We start from the raw sequence: 22,939 nt of genomic DNA on the forward strand, positions 1-22,939 counted from the left end.
GATACACATTCAGTCTAACGCACACAAATACACACATAGAGCGCTGTCCTTAAACAGCACGGCTGTGGTGTTGGAAACTCTGACCAAAGTGTCAGTGGAAGCATCAAAGCAGCATAATGAGAGAGCAGAGAAAAACCAGTCAACAAGGCAGCTCACACCAGTCCAAAACACAGCAATAAACACCACCCAGCAGTTGACTACACTGGGGGGTCACTGGGCTGAACATGCAACATGTGTCTGCATTCGTTTAGATGGAAATGATGGGGTGAAGACATCAGACAATTTGTCATGACTGCTCCTCGCTGCTATTTTAAGAAGGAATAAAACAGCTCCTATGGAGATGCTTTGTTTTTCAAGCACTTTATTGGAATTTGACAGTTAATCCGATTCGGTGGCAACAAGTGATGAAATACAACACGATCGCTGTAGAAGTAAAGATGGAGAGGGATTCATCACTGCTAAAAAGTTGGCAAATAATTAGATACCTCAAGAATAATACTAGAGACGACAGAAGGTAAATCTGCAGAGGATGAGGGGATTCGATTATAAAACATTTGGTCTTCCATGACTTCTACAAACAGCCATAGTTTAAAAAAAGGCGGCAGAAGATTTGATGTCCAACGTGCACATAACTATACACGTGACTGTCTGGGCTTATTGGTGGTAGTTCCTAAAGCAAAATTAAACACCAAGAGTTGTGCAATACAGATGTGGGGACTTACTGCCATCGCATATGGCAATGTCCTTTAATTGTTAGATTTTGGAAAAACACTGCTATAGAGCTAAACTCAATCTTTCACCAGACAGTCCCACTGAACCCTGTGCTGTTCTTTTTGGGTCTATCTGTAGAAGGGCTCTCTCTGTCTTCTGTACAAATGCTTTTATTATGTAAACTTTTACATTTAGTGAGGCGATGTGTTTCAATGGATGCAGAGACGACCCCCCCACTGTTACACAGTGGTACAGAGAAACATTCAAGGTGTTCCCAATGGAGCGCCTTAGTGCCGTTTTAAAGGGCAATTGCGATGCATTCTATAGGATATGACGGCCTTTGTTTGACCACCTACCTCGTGAACTTGCCGAGCTATTACATAAACGGGATCAAATGTGGAATACTGTACATATTCTGACCCAGATGTGTACATTTGTGGTTTTTTCCTTTCTGTTTGCATTTGGCTGCGCTGATTTGTTGTTGTTTGTCTCGTTTCCAAAAAGTCAATAAATCATTGTTTTAAACAAAAGAAAAACACTGAGAGCTGTCCATGATATAGGACCTTGGAGTGTATCTAGTAGCATTTGGAACTTCTTAAGCTATTCTGTAGTATGGTTACTCAGTAGGGTATTTTCAAATTGTCCAAAACGTCTTTCTCATGATTAGATTTGTACGGAATGACAATATCAGCAGCTTTGATAACATCATTTAACGTTACAATATAAACCCATTGACACAACTGCTGATGTGATTTATAAGTAAAACTGAACTGAACTGAACTGAATGCTCAGATAGTGTTTTGTCTCTTGTTAAATTGTGTGCAAACTTGCTTCACTTGAAAAGTGTTTTTGATAAAGTTGATAAATTCCAGTTGCACAGGTCTACAGACCTGTCAACAATAAAAAACATGTCGAGAATTATGAAACTTTACAATAAAGGAGCTTGGAGTTGTTAAAAACTAAAAAAGTGACCTAAGTGTTGTTAAGCCACAACTGTATCCTGTTGACAGTGTCATCAGAACAAAGGAGAAATTAGGATTTAACAAATCAAATTCGATATTTGATGGACTCCTGTCTAAATAAATGAATTAGAATTTGGATAGTATGGTTGTTATTTGATCCTATAGTACATGAAAACCAGTTTTAGGCACTTACAGCAGATTTTTATTGTAGCTTTATTTGCCTTTTGTTTTTGTTTTTTTTTTTGGGGGGGGGGGGGGGGGGGGGGGGCCAAAACGATAATAAATGACTTCCAAAAACTCTGTGTTTATCAGAAATAAACATGGAAACATAAAACCAAACATACTACTTCTGGTTTAGACCATTTTATGATGGACCGAGACACAAAAAGCCTTTTTTAAGCCTATTGGTGTGGAGGTGCATCAGTGCACGTGGGGGATTTGCACATACGAAGACACCATTGATGCAGAGGCTTACATAGAAATTTTAGAGAGACATATGGTCCCATCAAGACATTGTCTGTGTCAGCAGGACAATATTAGGCCTCACTCTGCACAAAGTAGGAGAGCCTGGAGAGAGAGCCTGGGGTAAACTTGTTTGGTGTTGACCCTGAAAATCTTTGCTCATTTGCCATATTAATTACAGTTGAAGTAAATGATCAAATTACAGATTTTAGTTTTTGTTGCAATTTTGAAAGTGTCCCAACTTTTTGGGAATTTCTTTTTTTAATTTCAGGTAAACAATCCAGTGGTGACTGCACTTTCTTACTATCTAACACCAGAATGTTCTTGCTTGTAAGTGTGTCTTTGATGATTTGAAAGAAATATGTATGCATATAATAAATGCTATATATTCAGTTATTTGCACAGATGTGCCATCTTTGTCAGTATATGTGTGCTCCAGCCTCAGTGCTCATAAATCAAATCTCCTGCAGTGCATGTGCCTCCACCCCTGCTGTGCAAATTTGTTCAATTAGCCACGGCCCCGGGGAGTGTGAGCGCGTAAACTCTCTCACTGACACACACACACAGGCCCCCCCCCCCACAATCCAGTGTGAAATGGGGCTCTGCCACAGTGTGAGGATTAAGCGACAATAAAACGCATTTCACGGCTGCAGCGCTTTATAGGACTGGCCTCCATAGAGCATTGGCCAAAGCACAGCAACTACCCCGCCTCTTTAATCTCCACCTTCTCCGCCCAAACACTCCCTCTCTCTTTATCACACACACACAACTGAAAAAAATCCACACACTGAGAGAGAGAGAGCTTAAATCAATCAACGCCCTCCACAGCAACTCTGTGGACTGAACGAGACGTTTTCCTAAATGAAGCTGTAAACTTCAGACAACGGCAGCAGATCATTGGTCGCCTGTTTGATGACACACACCCACCATCCTCAAGTCTTCATCATACTGACCGTGGCAAGGAAATGTGGTGCTACATTTTGAAAGAACAATTTATTTTACTCTTTATTTTATTTTATTTTGAATAGCAAATACTATTATTGTTAATATAAAAGTAATATCCTGGATGAGTGTGGAGCAGAATTTGAGTTTATATCCACGTAAGTAGTTTTATCAAGGCTTTTGCTTGAGAAATGACAACATACTGATCCCTGTGGTGGCGTTGCGAATGCTGCAGAACAACATTTTTACAGCTCTGCTTTTGAAAATTGGCATCAGTACAGTTTTTCTTTGTAAACCATACACTCTCATTTCTCCTGTGTTAAATAATTTCATTAAAACATCCACTGCCTTCTCCCTTTTTCACTCATGAGGTACCTACTCTGCTCGGTTCAGCTCGACTCAGTTTTTAGAGGCAGTGGTACCTGGTACCAGGTCTTTCTTTGGTACCTACTCAACCGGGGTTCCAAGCAATCTGAGTTGATCTGAAAATGTGACAACAGACTGCATCGACTAGCCAGTAGCGTGACCAAATAAGTCATGAGAGTGTCTCTTTCACAGAAATCAAAACTGCCATTTTTAACAACCGCAGTCCCCGAGTCGGACAAAGAGCCAGAGACCAGGAGCAAAATCACCTTAACGTCCTCCATTGTTGTGTTGTGAGTGTGTTACATACAAATGACATTACAGGACTTTTGGCGCTGTTGCTATAATGACTCCAGAGACATTAGGTGGCACTCAATTCTAATGGAAATTGATTGAAGCAGAGTAAAGTGCAGTTGAGCTGAGTAGGTACTGGTGGAAAACAGACATCTCCGTACCTCCACAGGTACGTCATTGGGACCAACTGCATTCCCATTCTTCATCCTCTTCATTTCCTCCTTACTGATCGTTGCCTTATCCACCCTCTCTCCTGTCTACTTCTTTCACCTCTCTGCTTATCCCACTTTTTCTTGCTAACCTTTTCCTTCGGATCCTTTCCTGTGCTTCCTCATTCTACCACCAGACCTCGATGTCTTCTTCTATCAGTCCAGTGCAAACAGCTAACACCTTCTCAACAGTTTCTCTCAGCACTTCAGCTGTACCTTCACAGTCATCTACCGGCTGTTTTCTATCATGTCTCAACTCATTCCTGAACTCTGTGCAACATTCGTCCTTCTTCGACTTTTGCTTTTACCTCCACTCCCTTGCTCTTCTTGATTTCCAGAGTCATCCTACAGTCTACCATCCAACTCTGCCGAGCTACATTCTCCCCAGTCTCCCATCTCTATCAGATTGCACCTTCAGCAAAAGATGTGCACCTCCCTCCATTCTTATACGTTGCTCTATGTTACTCTGTTTTCTTCAACTATTTGTTCACAGCAGCCATTTCCATCCTTTTAGGAAAATCACTATCATGTGCTCTTCCTCATTCTCTCCTTAACACCACATCTACCCAACACCTCCTCATCACGTCTGTCCCCTTCACCTACTGAAGTCAACTACAACCACCACTATTCCAGAATTCCCCTCTTGTCTAACATACATTTTAAAAGTTGGATCACTTCTTTTAAAGATGACAATAAAGATTCTTGACGTTTTTACTCAACAATAGTATTTAAAGCCAATTTTATGTTTGATAATGAAAAGTCAAAAACAGAGTAAAGTGTTTTCAGTCAATTTCATTAAAGCTAAACTGCAAATGTAGACATGACTATGCCCTCTTTTAATTATTTTAGTATTAAAAAATTATTTTAGATGAAACCAATAACGCAGCTCTGCAAACAAGTGCACTGATTGCAGCAACATATAGTGTAGATGTAGTGTAGGTGGTAGTTAAATGATACAACATAAGCATGCTGTCACATCAATATATGCAAGCTGACGTCTGTACATAAAGCTTATGTTGTTACCTGGGTGCTGCAGTTACACAGGTATTAATGGGGAATATTAACATTTTGTACAATTGCTGCATTTTTGAAAGTACATAAAAACCTGTTTTACTGAAAATAATTTAATTCTAATGTCTATAAAATTGCAACAAAGCTATCGAGAAACGAAGGTGATATTTGAAATGTTTGAACCTTCGCTTCAAACAATAATAAATTAATGAACCAATAAGTACATTTCTATTGATTATCTAACTGAGTTTGTCATTTCAAAGTTGTTATGTTTGTTTTCTTTGTTCCAACATTTTTAATCCACAAATAACTGAAGTGACTTGGAAAAAAATCTACGATTTTAAAATCAGGGACAGGAAAGCGACTCCATTACAAGTCCAAAGAAGAATCATTTATTCATGATGCTGAAAGACACACTTATGAAGACCTACCTGTTATTATTTTTCCTTATCACTGAGCTGTATCCTTGTTGCCCTGATTCCTCCTCTGAGGTCAGCATATGATTGCATACGTGTGTGCACGTGTGTGTGAGAGAGAGTGTATGTTGACGTGGACAGTAGTCCTGCAGTACTGGCCAGCACTAAGGCTCTTATATGAAGGATAATCCAGGATAGTCGGGGGGTCTTAACTCACCCCTCCAACACACAGGGTGTCCATGCTAGGATTTGAGGGGGTGGGGTGGCAAGCTGAGGTGTGAAAGAGAGTCCAAAAATCTCAGCACACCAGGGTGTTGCAGTAAAGTTTTGCATTAATATTTGTGACACTGGTCCACAGTGTAAAACCGAGTTTAACATTAAAGACTGTACAACTGCCTACAGAAAACCACAACCATAATATAACAGAATCATTGTATTTACCAGTGAGAGAAAACAAACAGATGTAAGATGAAAAACTACACAGGGTCTGAATCCTGCTCTTCTGTGTGAGACTTCAATATTTAACTAATGCACAACAACCTTTTTTTCTATCAAACTTAGAAGCCACATTATGTCGATGCAGGCCAAGAACAGTGATAAATCACCTCCCCTACTGGATGGTTCAAGGAAACAAAATCAAAAGAGAAAAGGGGAATGACTTTAGAAAGAAACAAGATGAAGAACCCAAATACCCATCAAATGAAGGTAAACGGGAAATTATAGAGAAGGAAGAATACAGGAAATAAATTGATAGAAAGACAGCTATGAAGGAAATTGCTAGAGCAGAAAGAAAATTGGAGACGAGAATGGTGGTTTCATCCAAAAAGGGGTGGAAATGATGAAGTTGAGAAAAAGGAATGAAAGAAATGTAACTTTATACAAAGTGAAGCAAGAAATGAGTGAAGTGAAGAACAGACGAGTGAAGAAGACAGACAGATGCATGCAAGGAAAACAGCTGCTTGTTGTTAAAGTCTGCAAGTGTGTAGATAAAATATAGTTTTCTGTATCTGTGTTTGTGTACACATGTGTACGACTGATTGGAAAAATCTGGCGGGGCGTTATCAGGCGAGGTAAATCGGCCTAAACCTATTGCTAATGTCTTGCTGGGGGTGTGGGAGAGATTAATAAGGAGCCGCTCCAAAAGGCTTTAGCAGTCCTGCTAAGATTCTTAACCCGCCTAACCTCCTCTGGCGCCACTGGGAAATGTCCCTGAATGTCGAAGCAAAAACATTCACATGAGTTTCATTTTCCACAGCATGATCAATCACACCTTTTGACTTTGGATTCACATTTTTACCGCTGAGAAGGCTAAACCTGGGAATGCACTTCAGGAGACATTCAAATAATGGCTGAATATTATGATATACTGAATATGTAGAAATTGGTCATTTATTTATGCATAAATAATTTAAAGAATTTGGCCTTGCAATTAAATAACAGTAAATGGCAGCTAAAGAATTGGAATCCTGCATTGTCCTTTATGTGTAATGAGAACTGCATCATTTGGACTTGTCCTTAAATAAGCAAATGTATAAGAAGTGTGACTTTTTAAACCATGACTAAACCTCTTAGCAAGTGTTTATTGAACAAAGGGTCTCACTGTGACACCAGAGACACCAATACATGGGTCCTCCCTCCTGTGGGGCCACCACTTGTAGGAGGGACTCTGTGCTTTTGTTATTCGGGAGTAAAGTGGCTGCTACACGTGTTTTCCCCCAGTTCAGTGTCTGTATGTTTTCCAGGTGGACAAAGAAGTTGAACAGGTCCTGCCTGTTGCTTGCACTTATGGGACAAAATGACAGTTCGGTGTATCCAGTGATGTTTGGGACTTCACTCACCTACTGGGGACTTGTACACTCATATGGGCAAGGAGAGTGTGACCTCAAGGGATGTGACTGGGAGTTACATCCCTTCTCGATCCGAACCCCAGTTGTGTTTTTTGTTGGACTTCTATGATAAGATGCACAGCTTGTAGATAACAAACACCATGCTTGAGCATAAGGATTTCCGAAAGTGTAAAGTGGGGCGATCGTGGCTCAAGAGTTGGGCGTTCATCTTATAATCAGAAGGTTGCCGGTTCGAGCCCCGGCTCAGTCATTCTCGGCCGTTTTGTCCTTGGGCAAAACACTTCACCCGTTGCCTACTGGTGGTGGTCAGAGGGCCTGGTGGCGGGCAGACTCAAATAAGTGGTAGAAAATTCAGGTGGTGTCAATTTCTTATTTCTTTTGGTAGATTTCAGTCAGATATTTATGTTTTCACTATAAACTTAAGGCTAGAGCAACATCTGAAGCATTAAAAAATTAGTGGTTCAATTCAATTCAGTTTTATTTAAATAGTACCAAATGGCAATAACAGTTGCCTCCAGGCACTTCATATTTGACGGTAAAGACTAAAATAATACAGAGAAAAACTCCAACATTCAAACGACCCCCTATGAGCAACAGTGGGAAGCAAAAACTCCCTTTTAACAGGAAGAAACCTCGAGCAGAACCAGGCTCAGGGAGCGGCAGCTGCAATCAGCGAGAGGTGAGGGGAGAGAGACAGCCAGAGATAAATAATGACTAATGGTAAACTGCAGACCGGTGTATAAACACATAGTGGCAAATTAATTCAAGCCTAAACCACGGGTTTAATTTTTTTACTATGTGATTACAGGTACATGATACACGATGCAAGAAATCTTTCAAAACACATGCACTAACACTCATAATGTATAACTTTTAATAATTTATCACTTTTTTAAAAATTTTGTTATCATTTAAAAATTTATTTGCTTAGATGAATTTGTAATAGTTCATCTTACTAATGCTAACCCTTCTCTATATCACTGTAGGCCCGTACAGAATAATATTAATGCCTCAAGGCAACTTGTTTGTGATTTAGCGTTATACACATAAAACTGAACTGAAATGAATTTGTATATGATAAGTATGCACGATGATAATTATAGTGACGATGACTATTTTTTAAATTATTATTTTATCAGCTGCTACAAAATCATTTTCCAAATATGGGATAAATAAAGTCTCATTTGTCATGTTATCTTATTTAGATAATACTGAAAAAAGATTAGTACTAAATATGTCAGATGATGTGGCTGCAAATTTTAAAAATCTGTCAAACATTTGTTTAAAAAAAACAAACTGTTATTAACTAAAAAACAGAATTCACAATCCACTGGACATAACATCCAACCACTAAAACAAATGTTTTGGTTCAGAAACGTAAAGTAAATAATCCCAAAATAATCAAGGATGTGCTTTACTAGCTCAACAGCTGTATGGTAAAGCAATGCATTTGAAAATTCATGAATAATAACAATAATTATATTTTAACATTAAAAACATGAAACATCTACGTGGCTTTCTCTCGCTCTTTGAATTGCTTTGTGTATTTGTCCCGTTTCACCCTAAGATTCATTAACGTGTCATCTAATCCAGTGTTACGCTATATTAAACACCTGTCACGGTCAAGTGCAATTTAGTTGTGATGGCAGGCCCTGAGCTCATCTGTGCTGGGTGGAATTGAGACTGAAATCGGGATCATTGCTGATTCCTAACAACGTCTCGCTGTCCTCACCCTCTGATAAGGAGTGATAATCTTTGTTTTTGGCTCTGCCACTGTTTTCTGCCCTATGGCCACACTGGGCTTTGACAAATTAAGGCTGACAACTATAATTATGCCAGCTAACAGTTTGTGTCTATATCAACCGTTTTTAGAGAAAAAAAAAAACAATTACACTGAATTTACAGGAGTTTGTGATTCTTTAAAATTTCTGCTGGTGACTTGAATAAAAACAATAATGCAACCTGAAGCATGTAGGCCATAGTCAAGCTGTATTTCAGTATTTATATATACTAACACTTTTTCATTCATTCTTTATCTCTGCACAACATCTATCGTTTCATCTTCTTCCACCCCGTGTGTTTTGTGCCGAGTCATTAAATTAGACCGTTTAACCTTTAAGCATGCCGCGCTCTCTCTCCATGCTAGTGATATAGTAGAGGTTGAGCTGGTGTATGTGTTATGGTTGCCCCCTAATGAGAGATCAAAGCCTTGAGGTCCTGACCCTGAGAGGAAGCGCTGGGAGTGGAGCTTTAAATCTCTGTGCTTCCCCTGCTCCCACTCCTTTGTCCCTGATATACAAATATATGCAGACCTACACATAACAAATGTGAGAAATTATCAGGCTGTGTTGCGTTAGGGGGCAAAAGGTCTGGGGTGTATGCATTCTTAGTAAGTTTGCTAGTTTAGCTCACTTGACTATGGGCAGAAATCGAAAGGGGCGATTCTGAACAATGTGGTTAAAACGCACTCAAATGTATTTAATAAAGATAAAGTGTCACTCAGGCTGCACAGTTGTGCTCTTAGACACAGCCACAGCATGAAAGAGGAAGAACTTTAAATTCCTTCCTATACTGTGACAACTGATGAACAGTTTTATTCAGCTGAGTCTGGATGTGTTCTGTGGCAGTGTGGCAAAGAGACATCGAGCCTTCACATATTACAATATCCTCCCTACAGGACGGGGATCAATACGAGCACCAGCACTTAGAGAGCAGACACAGACAGCATATTGTGAAGGGACTGTCAGGATGCTGACAACACCATGGGTAAACACACATAGAACTATTCATGGCTGCATGCATACTTCATCACACGCCCAGTTGTGTATATGAGAATGCATCACTACTCACGCCCGTTGATGTATGCAGTCGCACACACCTTTGACATGTACACACATCAACTGGTTGCAGGCCCCTGGCTTGGGGAGGTGTAATATTTCAGTAATGTGATGGAGTTTGATCCAGGGTGTCCAGTGTCCCATAGAGCTGCTGTTTTATTAGCACAAAGAGCACTCAGGGGCTCTCCAGTTCTCTCTCACGCACACACACATGCACACACTCAGTTTCATACGCACACGTCTGTACAGTCCAGTAACCACATGGACTCTATAGACTACACATGCATAGAGTGTTCAGCTGCAAAATACAAGCAGCAGCTTTCAAGAAGCGGCCCGATGCCTTAGGTATCCATGAAAGCCACATCCTGCCTGAATCATGTCCCAGAGTTAATACATCATCAAACTTCCTTCTTTTAACCAAACACCTGAAGCGAGTGGAAGACCTTGAGGTCACTACAAATCCCATCATGCCATACATTCAGACTGGAAAGCAAAGTTGTTCAATATTGGCATTAGTTAGCATCACTAGACGTTATCTGGTGTCTTCTTAGTAAAGCTGTTAAACCTGTAATGTGACTTCAACATCAGAGCAACATTGTGACATTAGTGGGCCTGGTCATGTACACGCTGCCGATGTGAAAAAGAGGACTTTCACATAAAAACAGGTTTTTTAGAGTGTTTTCTGAACGAAGAGCTACTATTAAAAGTGCAACACAGACGTTATGATGTCACGGGGCTGTATGGTGGGTTAACGGCGTATAGAGCACATGGCTGTCACAACAGACAACGAGATTATGATAAGGTACAAGAAAAGCATAAGACCAGCAACGAGTTAGACCACGGGACTCCTTACAAACCAAAGCAGGGATCCTTTGCATATTGGCAGCATATTTACTAAAATCATTGTATCATCTGGATGCGTCATCAAATTTCATAAAACTGACTAAAACCACACAATGGTGGAAATTCTTCTTTGGAATGATTTTCCATTCGTAATTTAGAGGCCGTGATCAGACCGGCTACCGTCTGGCAATGTCAAAGATTCTGAAGGATGTTGTGATGTGATGCCAACTTATCACAGCTTCATTTTTCTATTTGAGTAAATAGGTTTCAGTTATTGAGAAGAGACTCCTAACTTTAACCTAATTTAGTTGTTTGTCACCATGTTTCATGGCCCTCTTGAACAACTTGAACTAAGCAGTTAGAGCCGGCCTGCTAATATACACGATCAACACTTGAAGGATCCTAGTAATCTTAAATTTAAAAAAAGACTTTACTTGCTTTACTTGAAAAGAGCAGAATGTCCTGAAGAATACTAAAGTTTTCTGTCCTGTGAAAGTTTATTTTAGTATTTCCTGCGAGAAACATATTATACTCATCATTTCAAATATTTCTGGGCTAATTGCTTCTGATTGTCAAACGGCATTGATTATGTGAAGACTGGCCATGTGGGCTAAAAGCATTGATATTGGATCTACTTCTGTTAAGTCTCTACCAATCCCGTGGCTACACCCAGAAATAAAGTCAATGTGAAATTTGAACAACTTCACCTCATATATATTTTTTTCCTTTTTTCCAATATCAATACGAGCTCACTCTGCTCTTTTATAGCAATCACTATCAGGGGAGCATCACTAGCTGCGTTATTGACAGAGAAAGGATGGTCTGGATAATGCATAGACTGTGACTGCAGAGTGGATCGTATTAACACATCTTATTGATGTGGCTTTTAACTGATATCATATTCATACACAACATGATGTGTGGAAATGGTCCATATGAACTGGTGATGTAGCTCAGAGTTTCATCTTGTGATCACATAATAGACTAATGACATTAAGAAATCATCGTATTATGTGAATCATCCTCATAAGACTTGCATTTGCTTTTCAGCGACACCCATGTGAAAGAGGATGTCTAACTGGAAGCTGCCCTTTCCTGGGAAGCAAAACAAACACTTTCTCATTTTACCTGCACTTTTTTAAACACTCAGCGGAGGAAGGTCAGCGTCTTAAAGCTCCCTATGTACAGCTCGCTTTATAAGACAACAACAACAAATTAGCTCAGCGGAAATTGCTTCAAGTGCTGCAGATTTTCATCTTGTGATCACGTATGTAGTGAAATTAAAACACAGCATGAGTCATCATAAGACTTGCATTTGCTTTACAGAAACAGGACTATTAACAGCCACGGTGTGCCCATATAAGCAAGAAGCCGTATTCCTGTCATGGGAAAAAAAAAGGCTTTCGATCAGCATTCAGATTACCCTTGAAGCCTCCCCGAGAGCCCAGCTGATGAAATTAGTTTAGGTGGGTTATCAGCTGCTTATGGTAATCTGCTACATCCTTGATTTTGTGTTTCTCATCTCCGTGTTCGGTGCTGCTGCAATGTTGATGATTGTCTCCATCTGTGTTGCTGAAGTTTCTAACGGTTTGATCCTGCACTGTGATGTTGAATGCCATGTACACGTTAATAAACAAGTACTAAAGTACAGTACAATATTTTCTATTTTTGTCAAGCAGTATTAAAGAGAAAGAAATAAACTCGTCCATCCATTTATTTGCCGGCTGTGGGTAACGAGCTAAGTCTGGTTGACTACTAACCGGACGATTCAACCCTCGACTCCTCCAGTCTGCATGTCAGAGTCGTCCTGGGCCAAAGAATGAACCTGATCCTCATTCCCGCTGCTTCACACTCGGCTAGCTTACATTACCACATTAACATTAACTAACCATTCCTAATATTATTTCTGTTCTGCAAATCATCTTTTTTCCTAAAGGCACCTGAGCAACAACGGTGCTGCGTATCTGGGCCCAGGATACTCGTGCAAAAGACGTTATTAATCACTAGAGTTTAACCTGTGGGTTAAATAAATGTTAAACATAAATAATAAACGTCAGGAGTGATGCGGCTCTATGACCAAAAAACTCATGTTTTGTACTGAAGGTCAGAACTGTAAGAGAAAGGCGAACTCTGGTCCAAAGCAGCCGACTGCGAGTGATTTTATCCGATTGAAATTTTCAGTAAATACCAGTATTAGCTCGCGTGTCTCACCAATGCCTGGGCCTTTATGATTTTTTACAGTGGACTCTGTTTGACAATCGGTGCCATCCTGCTATAATCTGCTAGATGTTGAGAAACCCCAGTGATGACATGAGCCACGAACTGGCAGCGATACCCTCTGACAGCAGACGCAGCACAATCCATAACCCTTACCCAAACACCCCCGCCCCGTGCTCCTGATGGATTAGCCCGTGTCTATAGGGTCACACAAGGATGGGCCAGCTCAAAGGAGAGGAGGGTGTTGTGAGGAGAGAGGGGTGTCTGCCCTGTCTCACCTCTACTGGCCTTTGGCGTGGTCTGTGATAGGATTGGGCATATCTAAGCCAGAGGGAGGATAATGAATGAGGGTGTATTATTTGTGAGTGTGTGAGACGGTGCCAGGAACATGTGTTATGAATCTATCAGACTGGGCGCCCGGGCCGTCATCGGGTGGAGAGGGGTCCAATTCCAAATGCACTGGACTGCTAGGATGACTGGCATGTATGACAGCTACCTGACCCTCCCCGCACACATTTCCCTCCACCCTGACAAACAAACGCACACAAGCTTCCCCAGTGCTCGACACTTTAGACTGATTGGGCTAGCAACTGCAACAGCTGGCTGGGGATTAAGGCACGGCCAGATTCAGTGTGTATATATTTCCATGTGTGTGAGTGTATGTGTGTGTTGTTGCAAAGGGACTGGCTGGTCCCTCTGGCACCTGTCGCCTAAACCCAATCCCTGCCCTCCTAAGCCGGGTGGATGAGCGGAGCCCCGTCCTCCTGTGGGACCCTGCACTCCTGCCCCAACGTGCTGATAAGGTCAGCTGGGTAGCAGGGCATGCTGGGGGTAAACAGGGGTGAGAATGAGGGCGGGAGTCAAATTAGGAGGGTTGTCACTCCAAACAGATGTGAGGATATATACCTCGTGTCCGAAACACAACAACACGGTGAAAACAAGCTTAAAGGAGCGTTAAATTACAACAAACATGTAAACGATACACGAGTGACCTCAATGCCACCACTGCGAGCACCCACTAGGGAGAACATTATGGGGTCAACACAGCTTATGCGGATCAGTGTGCTATTAATGGGACTTATAACACATGAGGGTGAAAGGGTCTGACAATTTTACCCCTGTATCTGCAAAACAGCGTGAACACATATAGTGAAATATTGGCAGGAGAGCACACATGCTGACCCTTTCATAGCCAATTCTGATGAGAGAAGATAGCACTGAGCTCTCAGCGCCCTGCCTACGACTCGTGTGATGGCTCTATTTCCACAGCTGCTCAGCACATCTTCATCTGTTGCTGTTTGTTAAGAAAGTCCTTAATACTCACTAGATGATAGCACGACAGTTTTCCAGGAATTTTACGTTGAAAAACTGAAATACTTCAAGATCAACACACTTGTTTGGTACTTGTTGTCTGCATTGTTTTGGTTAGTTTGGAGGCTTACAGCTCGCAGAGAGTCAAGAAGCAAGAGGGTGAAGCGCATGTGAACGTGAGAGCCAGCACAGACCAAAGAGCAAAGTCAGCTTTAGCGAGCCATAGAAGTGTTTGCTTACAAATAAACAAAAAACAAAAAATAGACACAAATGTGACAAAAATCTGCGTCTTCTGGCTGACAAACCTTTCAGGTTTATTCACATCAAATCACCGCAACAGTAACCACAAGGCATATTATACTGTAAGCTTAACAAGTCCAGTTAGACCAGTCAGGAGTGGTCAGCTGGGGGATTTGCAGCATCTCTACAAATCTTTGCTGTAACGATGAAGCAGGGAGAAGCATGACCACTCTATGCCACAAGTGCAGAAACACACAGACAAACAAACACAAATCATATTTCATTACTGTTGATCTACCCTGTTAAAAACACAAGGGCTGAAATATACATTTTAAGTAATAAAACTTTTTGAGATGCAGTTGCATTAAAGAGAGAAGAGAAAACAACATTTTTACAGCCAAAACTTTCAAATCATAATTAATGCAAGAATTTTACCAGCTGTGACATCACTAGGCTGTATTTTAAAGTCAGACATGAATTTTTCTATTGTACATTATATGAGTTCTAAATGTGCCCTGCATGGACTGCTCTATTATTTAGACTTGATTACGTGTTGTATGGTAACCACAGTCACAGGGACATGTTTATTACATGATCCTAGTTTTTAGATTTAGAAGTTTTCTAACTCGCTCCTTCACATACTGTTGGTGGTTAGCTGAGTAGCCTCCCATGACATGTTTATTACAGGCTTTGTGTCTGTGTGGCATGGCAGTGATGTGTAGAGCCCGTTAAGTGAATGACAGAAGTCATACGCTTTCAGTTTCATCAATTTTATGACAAGATTATGAGCACGTAATGCCAAAATTCAGCACATTCCTTCTGCTATTTATCTGAAAACCACCCTCACTTTGAGATATGAAAACAAGCATTTTTATGATTTCTGATCCATTACATATGATGTAATCAATGCCCTCAAGCTGCAAACGAGCAAGTAAAGAAAGCACCCTGTGATGCCTGTCACACAAGTTTTAATGTCATTTCTGAAGATGTGCTTAACTTTTATGGAAACACAGCGAGGGAAAGTAACATTTACTTCCTGTCATTTTGCCACATCTTTCAGACAAGTTCAATTCATTAACATAATTTAAGTTAATTAATTAAAGATTTAGATTTTAGATATTATACTAAAAGTTTATAAAATGAAAACATAATTCAAAATTCACGACTAAAACGGATGAATAGACTAATTGTATGGATTTGATGTACAACGCTGTGTGAGACTTGCAGATATTTCTTAGTATGGATTGTTTTGGGATTATTGCAGATTACAAAACAACACTGCGTGAAATCTATTTTTACACCAGGTGCTGCTGGAGTGTTTGTGCCCTGCATGTGCAGCCCAGCGAGTTTTAGTCGTGCCTTCTTGTTCTGTTTGACTATTGGCTGGTTTAATCAACCGTGCATGAATAGGTGTGTGCGCCTGTTTGTGTGTGAGAAGTCGGGTCTTTTCTGGCCCTCAGCAGATCGGTGTGATAGAAAGCAGATCCAGGCTCTGCTTCTTTTCACCCGGCGCTCACAATAACCTCAAACCAGAAACACACACACGCGCGCACACACACACACTTGCAGGTAAGCAAGATTAAACAAAGCAACACAAACGCATGGAGTCAAAGTACTGCGCCGTGGACACACTGCTACTGCTTTGTCGAGCACATAGTGACAGGCCCCAGTCTTACTGACACACGCACACACACCAGTGTCTCCAGCCCTGTCAGGCTCTTTGACCGTGGCGAGATTGCATTACACCTCAGAGGAGGAAACTTTTAACACAACGTCTGGCTGTGGCGTCCAGAGGAATAGTCATTAAGTGAAAAAGGATAACTGAGGAAAGATAAAACATTCCCACATCTGACACGCTCACACGCAAACGCAGGGAGTTTTATAAGATGGGCAGAAGTGCTAGGTGAAGCTGTAAAAGCAAAAACAGGGGCTGTTTCCAAAGGAGGGGTTGCTCTGAACACACTGGTACAATAATATCACAGCACGGCTATAAATGTCACAAGTTCAATCTTCAGAGTGACTGTAATATTAGCCGCAGTGATTCGCAGACAGGGAGGGGAATCTCTGCCAAATGTCAGAGTGAGGCCACGAATCAACAATCAGACTTGGATGCAATGTTCCTGCTACAGGTGAGGATGCAGCTGTTTTCTAAACCTCTCTGTTACCTTAATTAATTACGACCTCACATTTTTGCTCACGTGCAGAAAAATCCCCTTAAAAATACAAACTAAATTAGCGTAACCCTTCCTTTTTAGCCTCGAAGGTTAATAATAAATGAATGCGGAGCATTGTGCCAAAGGGTTTTGAAACGCTTGGCTAATAATTTTTCTTTGGTAAGATGAAAGGATGTTTTTCTACTCGGTGACTCGGGGCACCGCCCAATAAACATCGGTAGACGTAATGGTTTCACCAGCAAAGGCAGCCAGAGAGAATGTGATGAATTTTCCTTATCGGAACTTCAAAGTCCAACATTTTCCATCATTTGAGGAAGAGTGTGAGAGAAAAGCAGAAAGGCTTTCTGGCAAAGTGTTACTGCGATGCCTCCACTTGATATGAACACACACGTCTGACTCATTCTGCTGGCCCTGAGAGTTCACCACTTGAAGGAAATGATTTACTCGTCCAAATCCTCCCTCTTGTTTGATCCCAGGGAGCTGGAGCAGAGGTGGGGGAGACGCTAGTTTACCAAAGTGTGTTTTTGCCATCCTTTCCCTCCCTCTTCTTCTACTTTTCTAGCTCCTCTGCTTAGGTCGGCCATTTTGTAATTTACTGCAGTCATAAGGCCCGTCATCGGCTACGAACGGCGCGGGATTATGTGAAACGCTGTCTGGCGGCATATTTCACAAAGGAGATCAAACAGAGAGCTAAGTGATTTCTTTTTTTAAGGGCAATAAGTTACAGAGTTCCTTCTCGCAGCCTCGAAGGGGATGACTGTGCAAGATCTTCAACTGAAGTATTCATTGCACTTCACAGAATTTCGAAGAAGAAAAGGCTCAGTAGCTCTGGATGTTATCCACAAACTAGAGCCAAATTCTTTGCATGCAAAGTGCACAAAACATACCAGACTTAATACTTCTCAGAAAAAAAAGCAGACGTTTCCACCTCATCTGTCAAAAAGGCAATCTCGCCTCCAATCGGGAGATCTGTAGTTTGCTAAATCCGCACAGAGGAGAGGTGGGCAGCAGTCCAGTTAGAGAAAGAGAGACCAACAGAAGATTAGCTGCTGATCGTTCATCATACCGAAAAAAGGAGACGGTCTCGGCAAAAACAAAACTAAATGAGAAGACGGACACAGCTTGTGGCACAATGTTTGCATTGAAGCAAAGCTGTCAAAGGGGGCGGGACAAAAGCATCAGTGACAGATTCAGATATTTTCACTAGAAGGATTTCACTCACCAGAGTCGTGAATTTAAGACTCCTGATGGTTGCACTTTAAGTCAATCCAGCAAACTAAACAAAAGTTAGCCAACGTGGCGAAAAAACACTCTGCTTAGACAGAAGTGGATAAAAAACCAGAGACTGATTGACGGACACGTTTTTAAACTGGACCGCAGTTTATCTAGGACTGCACAGTCTGGTACTGTGGGCAACACAGCACGAGTTAGTGCGATTCCCAGTTAAAGTGGTAGTGAAGACGGTGTTGGTGTCAAGGTTTGCAAATATGTATTAGTTGCGTATATTTGACAGAAAGAGACAAAAAAATATTTCAAACAGCATTAAATAAAATAACTCCAAACAACCATATGCACAAAAGAACTCCCTACTGTGGCTATGACAATATTCCAGTGTGGACCGATGTGGACAGATCCACTTTGCCATCTGGCACGCGCGCACGCTCTCACGCACACACACCTGGGGGCAGCCAACACTTGTGCTCGTGAAAACCAAATACAGATGGAAATGCGTGCCAACACACACAGAATCAAAGCGCCCGGTTGTGCACCTACACACACAAACAGCACCGAACGTGTGATGAGAAACTCCAGTAGCAGTTTGGCTGTGCCGGTGTCAGCGCTGTGCAAACAGAGGCCGGTTGTTGACGCGCCAGATATATGGGTGTTATTCTTCCTCTGCGTACGTGTACGTGTGTGCGCGTGTGCGTGGATCGCTGCTGGGACTCCCCTTGGCTAAACCGAGCCTCCCACACCTTCTCTTCCTCAGAACCCCGTCACTCTCTCTCTCTGTGGATGGATTGATGAGGAGCCCCACTTCCCTCATCCTCCCTGAGTTTCTCACGGAATAGAGGGAGAAGAGGAAGATTGAAGAAAGCTGAGCCTATTGGCCATCACTCATTCCTATTCACCTTGGGAGTGTGAAAACCCCCCCGAAATACTGGCAGTGACGAATGGAGCAATAAAGCTATATGTGCCTAGAAGAACACGCAACGCTGCTCATGTTGTGGGAATGTGCACGAATGACATCACCAGCACAGGGATTTAAATACTGTACCTGCCGACTTACATCTGTGCTTTGCACACTCAGTTTGACCAAAGCTGCCAGTAGAAACTGTCTATTGTTTTTATACACTTTAGTAAATATTACTAACAGCAGGGGTGTAGCCATCATTGAGGACACGGGGAAGGCGGGCGTTCCCAGCGCTCCAGTGATTGAAACTCTGCTTACGTTAAGGTGAATAACTGAACAGCATTTTATTGATTTCATAGTAAAATATTAAGAAACTGAGCATAATATAATATATATGTACAAAATGAAGCTAAGAAACAACATAATACTTATTGTCTTCTTGCTCACTGCCTCAGCAATGCAGAGATAAAGAAATGTGGACCCTGGTCTGTGCAACTCTGAGAAGTTAATACAGGAAATTTCTTTCTGAAACGTGAAGTGTCAGGTAATAACGCAGCAAGAGGTCGTCTAAAACATAAACATAAAGGCTTTAAGCATTATTTGATAATAGTGGCATTGGCGTGATGGCTTTATTGTCTGACACTTTTATTTACACTGGGGCACCAAGGGGTCACCATTAAAAGCACAATTAAAGGGCAGCCTCACGACCTCTCCGTTTCAAAGGGATTTCACAGAGACCTCGCCGTCAATTTCATTTGGTAATCTCATAAAATGAAAGAACACTGACCTGTTAGAATCCATCCCACGTCATCAGCAGGACCACATGGAAAAGAGAAAAGAGAACAGTTAGGAGGCAAAATAATGCAGACATGCATTCATCTGTACACGAGCACGGGTTATGTCACAGATCACAGGCTAATTAGTTCTTCACTCCAGGTGGTGACAGTCCTGCTCTGCGGGGAGCCACAGCAGCCAGTGTGTGTGTTTGTGTCAAGTGTCAAAGAACTTCTTAGCACCTCATCACCTTTGACCTCCTGGGGGTTGTTACACGATGAATAACATTAACACTCGATTGCGAGTACACACAGAGACACACCCAAACACGAGGGTAAAGTATCCCCAGCCTTTAATAGTAGTCGACTGATTTTACAAGTCGTTGTCATCGCTCGTGGCAACTTTACGAGTTGTTGGAGTTTTTTGTTGGTAGTTGTGACTTGAAGTCAGCTGTTACTCATTGAATTTACCCATTAATAAATATGACCCCTCTGTAATGGACTGGCAACTTGTCTGGGATACCTCTTGCCTAATGTCAGCTGGGCTAGGCTCCAGCTCCCTGTGGCTAAGTTAGGATGATGGACAGAAGCACAGATTACCAAAAACAAAGTAACAAAATCATGTTACAACAGAGATGTTGCTTAAATAATATGGCCAATGGTTACAGTGTATGAAAGTATCCAGAAACCAGAAAGAAATTTGAAGCGAGTCAGAAACACTCTGAATCTAAAATGTGATTGTTTTAGAATGACCCGATAATTTAAGGAAGTGATAACCAGTCTATAGCAGCCATATTCAATGTTCCTAAATAATTCTCCTTCCCAGAGTAAAGAGATAAATAATAACAGATTCTGAGGGTATTTGCTAGAGGTGGGAATCACCATACATCCCACGATACGATATTATCACAATACTTAACGCACGATACGATATTATTGCAATTTTTTAAAATATTTTGCGATATTCAGATTCTGTACATAAAGGTAAACTTTATCAATATTCATTTGATCTAATATCAAAGTCTCACACTCAGTCTTTCTCTCATTTCAGTTTTATTGTTGACAAACTGAACGGTTTGTATTACAGTCTAGTCCAACTTAACTGAATGCAACCATCTGGTACAATTACAGCTATTCTGAACTATGCAATATGAAAACTATGCAGCCCATTCAGCAACTGAAGAATTTGAAAGTAAATTAAAACAAAATATAATTTTACATTAAATAAAAAAGTTTTAAACTTAATTAAAATAAAACATGTCTTAAATTAAAATAAGTAAACTGTCATGTTTATTGCTGCCAAAAACAAGTTAAACACATTTGGACAGTGAAGGAATGTCAGGATTCTTGCTCAGAAAAAGGATCAACATGCTCTGAAGTCAGAGCACAAAAACCTTTCTTGTAACAAAATATCGATTTCTGCTGTCCCTGCATCAATACATTATTAGCAAACAAAATATCACGACACTGCACAGTATCGATTTTTCCCCCCACCCCTAGTATTTGCTAAAAAAATTATCTTTATTTTTGTGAATTTATAACTTCAATCTGACACAAAAACTCAGAGGAATCTTTACACATTTCCTAGTATTCGTTATCTCACCTCATGTTAAAATAGATTTGATTCAAAATGACACGTTATTACTGGATGTCATCACGTACCCTCTAATGTCTAATTCACAGATGTTGGAGTATCTGGACTTTTCTCCTCACTGCAGTGAGTTTCTTGTCTCAGACTGACAGATCACACGCTGCTTGTCATAGTCGGTCTTTTTTCATATCGACATTTTTTTTTAAAATTGCACCACACTGATTGTCTCAAGGGAAACAATATTCAGAATCTCTGCTATTTCACCTTGATTCTTGCTACTTTTTGTCTTCTTTAAAAAACAAGCTGTGGCTTTTCTGGCTTCTTCTTTGGACACAGTTGTCTCGGTTTCTTTAGTCTGACTTTTATTAGTTTCTTGCAAATTCATTTCCACTCCCACCGGGAGGTAAAAGTATTTCCTTATATAGAAAAGTGGTGGTGTGGCATTCAGATTTTCTTGTTTTTACGCAGGGTAAGAAGACTTACATGCACACATTAGTAAACAAGGGCCATTGCATTTGTTTAGAAACTATTATTGAGCTAAATAAAATAGTAATATCTGAAGTCAGCATAATTAGCATACCCCCCCCCCAATAATTAGAGGACCCAAGTGTGCCAGTGTGCCGAGGAGGAAGTATGCTTTCCACTGGGTGAGAACTTCCCTCAGGAGCAGCGAGACCACCTAGCACTGAGAGCCTGGTGACAAGGGCTTTGATTATTATGCCTGCACTCCCTGCCAGGGCTAAATTTAAGTGTTCCCATAAGTCCAGAAGAAATAAGACTTGGGAATGGCCTGGCCTGTGTTTGTGTGAGAGGGGAGAAGTCTAGCTAAGTGTGTGTGTGTGTGTTTGGGGTCTCTTCTGGTCAGCTTTGTCACACAGTCCAGGGGATAATAATAGGATGTGCTACAACTAACTGAGACTAAAGCCGGACTTCCCACGTCTCCCACTCTTTGGTGGCACTTGTGCTATTCTCTAAACACCCGTCGGACCCGCCCCCGCTCATGTGACGAGCGCGCTCGACTTTCTTGCTCCATCTCTCCCGTTCGGCACCTCCCTCGAGCATAAAGAAAACTGTAAGAAAGAGCAGGACACTTCAAGCAACCCCTCGTCTCCCAAGGAAATGTGGATTCCTTGTTTATCTTTGATTAAAAATAACTTTGGGAAGAGGCCGATCAATACTTTCCCTGCGAAAAGAGAAATGAGGGAAAAAAAGGAGGCTGTGGAGGAGGAGGAGGAGTGGCAAGCGGAAAGGAAGAGAAAAAAGCGTGAGAAATTTGACGACATTTCGAAAAGTGTGTCTGTGTGTGTGTGTGCGATGGGTCAGCCATTCCCATGGCCTCGTACAGTAGCCCTGACGTTGCTACTGACTGCTCTGATGTTTTAATACTGACCATATAGCTGCCTTACACACATAAGAGGCCAGTAAAAGCCTTGTAGGAGATGCTAGGAGCCTCCCATGCTATATAAAGGCCTTACGAGGACGGGAGCACTGCTGGGTCATTCCTGCTTGTGCTTTCCTTGGCTCCTTTCAAAGGATCTGCTTATGGTTTCTGTCAGAGATGCACGTCCATTTTTCACCCCATTAACAACTATCATTACCAGCCCA

The 22,939-nt window shown here is 41.3% G+C and overlaps 1 protein-coding gene across 2 annotated transcripts in view; it reads right to left on the reverse strand.

Annotated features, from left to right (window-relative positions):
* bcas3 (BCAS3 microtubule associated cell migration factor) overlaps positions 1-22,939 on the reverse strand; it is a 319,882-nt gene that overhangs the window by 54,655 nt on the left and 242,288 nt on the right. Inside the window, exon 23 of one of the 2 annotated variants that reach the window (XM_085379386.1) lies at positions 19,430-19,757. The exons of the other annotated variant lie outside the window; for it this stretch is intronic. Coding sequence (XP_085235512.1) covers positions 19,735-19,757 — 23 coding nt within the window. The 3' untranslated portion in view covers positions 19,430-19,734. Of the gene's footprint in view, positions 1-19,429; positions 19,758-22,939 lie in introns of those variants that run through there. 2 annotated transcript variants of the gene reach the window in all.

Source organism: Rhamphochromis longiceps, linkage group LG14 (assembly GCF_057381845.1).
Source record: "Rhamphochromis longiceps isolate RC_006_pf linkage group LG14, R_longiceps_female_GT1.1, whole genome shotgun sequence".
Classification (NCBI taxonomy): Eukaryota; Metazoa; Chordata; class Actinopteri; order Cichliformes; family Cichlidae; genus Rhamphochromis; species Rhamphochromis longiceps.